Genomic DNA, 2,500 nt, shown 5'->3' on the forward strand with positions numbered 1-2,500 from the left:
AGGATAAGCTACAGTCTGCTGAACCCAAAGAGTTGGAACCACCATCTGCAGAATCCAAAGAGGATGAACCACAGTCTACAGAACCCAAAGAGGTTGAACCACAGTCTGCAGAACCCAAAGAGGTTGAACCACAGTCTGCAGAACCCAAGGAGGTTGAACCACAGTCTGCAGAACCCAAAGAGGCTGAACCACAGTCTGCAGAATCCAAAGAGGCTGAACCACAGTCTGCAGAACCCAAAGAGGTTGAACCACAGTCTGCAGAACCCAAAGAGGTTGAACCACAGTCTGCAGAACCCAAAGAGGTTGAACCACAGTCTGCAGAACCCAAAGAGGTTGAACCACAGCCTGCAGAACACCAAAAGGTTGAACCACAGCCAGCAGAACCCGAAGAAGTTGAATCACAGCCTGCAGAACCCAAAGAAGTTGAACCACAGCCTGCAGAACCCAAAGAAATTGAAACAGAGTCTGCAGAACCCAAAGAGGATGAACCACAGACAGCAGAACCTATTGAAGATGGTAATCAGCATGAAGTTATTCAAGAGGAAGAGGTTGTTAAGGAGGAACAGAAAGTAAATCTTCCTTTGGAGACAGAGCAACAAGAATCAGCTGAGAAACAAATTATTCATATGGAAGAGAGTAAAGTTTCGGGAGAAGATGCTGTTCCCAAAGTGACCTCAGAAGACACAGAACAAAAACAGGCAGAACCAGCAAATACATGCGAGGAAACACCTCGACCTGCTGCAAAGGACAGTACCACTTGCATAATGACTTTTATATCTGATACTGCTGACCAGCTTGGCAAGGTTGTCTCAGATGAAGAGCCACAGAAAGAAGATCCTGGAACTCCAGATGAAGCGGAGGCATCCCCAGTACCTCTGCTAAAGGAAATAGCTGCAAGAACTCCAAAACTGTCTCCAGATGATGCTCAGGGTGCTAATGCTGAGGCAGAAGATTCTTCTGAAGCAACAGAGACTGGGGCAGATATCTCTGATCTGAAGTCCTTTGCAGAAGAATCTCACGCTCATGAAAAACAGCATCTTGTTGAAGAAATCCCAGCCCCTATTCCTGAAGAGGAATATTGTCCTAGTATTAGGGTGGGTCTGATGGATGAAGCAGAAAGTGAGGAATCTGCTGTTCTGTGCAAAGGCCAAGGAACTCAAACTTCTCTAGCAATGTCACTTACACCACCTCAAGCTGTCAGCAAAGAACATAGCACACAGACGGATGAAGAACAAGGGGTAGCTGTTCTTGGTGTACAGACCTCTTTCCTACATGATGAAGGTGGTGTTGAAACCAAGGCTGGTAGTCACGGGCCAGTTAAAACTGAGGGCGTGACTGAAATTTTGCTAGATGCACTCCTTCCCTCTGAGACCCAACTGTTAATCAAAGACACGCAGGTCGTTGGTTCAAAGCCATCGCAGAATGTCGAGATTGATGCAAGTGAGGCAGAAGGTGTACCTTGCATAGTGACCAGTCATGTCAGTCTTGCATTTGTAGGCTTAGATTCACAGAAACCTGAGAATCTGACACTAATATCTGCTGATGGCAAAAAGACAGAAAGCATGAAAGCAGTGAGTGTAAAGTCTGAACCAGCTGCAGCTCAGACTCCTGTTTCTCAAGAAAGTAAAACAGACTGTGAACAAAAGCCAGAATCACTAATAGACAAAAATAAAGCAACAGAAATGCAAGCTGCATGTCAAAAGGATATTACAGTGGATGTAAAACATACAGAAGAAAGTAACCAGACTGGTAAAGAAACTGAATCCGCAGATAGATGTCACACTGCTCCCAAAGCATCTGAACAAGAGTTGGAGCCCAAAGAAATACAAAATGAGGTAGGAAATGAACCACTTCCAGACAGCCCTTCCCTCGAAGCTATTGCTGAAGCGGTAGCTGCTGCAACAACTCGTGCTGCTCTTGATCTGCTTGCTACAACCAATTCAGATACTCTCATTAAACCTCAGGAAGTTAAAGAGGCTGTAAGTAGTCCCAGCATCCTATCCAAAGAATCACCTAATTTGTTACCAAAGACTGCTGATACTGCATCACTCGAAAATACTAAAGCTGTTACGAGTGAGTCAGAAGAGGAGGAGAGAAAGCCAAGTGAACAAGTGACAGAAGCATCAAGATCTCAAACTCAAGGTGATGCGCCACAGTCCTCCACAGTATACGTAGCCACTGTTACACACACACCCTCAGAATCTCCTTCATCCACACCAGAAAAGGAAAAAACTCAGGAGTCTGTAGAAGCTGACCTGATAAAGGCATCAATGCCACAGGCTGAAACTCCACCTGAAACAGTGAAAACCAGTCAGTCTGGTGCAGTGCCTCCAGTGCCTATTTCTCAGGGTGTAGTCGTAACAAAGACAGTAGAAGCTGCTCTTGCTGAGGCAGCGGAAGAAGTTTGTGATATAAGTATGAACAAAGAAACCAAGCATCAGGATACAACTGCCACCCAGGACCACCAAGGAGTTGCCACTGTTAGCCCAGTAAGGAGCAA

The 2,500-nt window shown here is 45.6% G+C and overlaps 1 protein-coding gene across 14 annotated transcripts in view; it reads left to right on the plus strand.

The window, feature by feature from the left end:
• LOC122248686 (uncharacterized) overlaps nt 1-2,500 on the plus strand; it is a 65,410-nt gene that overhangs the window by 51,170 nt on the left and 11,740 nt on the right. For all 14 annotated transcript variants that reach the window (XM_086532316.1, XM_086532313.1, XM_086532314.1 and 11 more), the window contains one exon: nt 1-2,489. This exon is cut by the window's left edge. In XM_086532316.1, coding sequence (XP_086388442.1) covers nt 1-2,489 — 2,489 coding nt within the window. The remainder of the gene's footprint in view (nt 2,490-2,500) is intronic.

Source organism: Penaeus japonicus, unplaced genomic scaffold (genome assembly GCF_977035675.1).
Source record: "Penaeus japonicus unplaced genomic scaffold, GWHDUDI00000001_assembly GWHDUDI00000037, whole genome shotgun sequence".
Taxonomy (NCBI): Eukaryota; Metazoa; Arthropoda; class Malacostraca; order Decapoda; family Penaeidae; genus Penaeus; species Penaeus japonicus.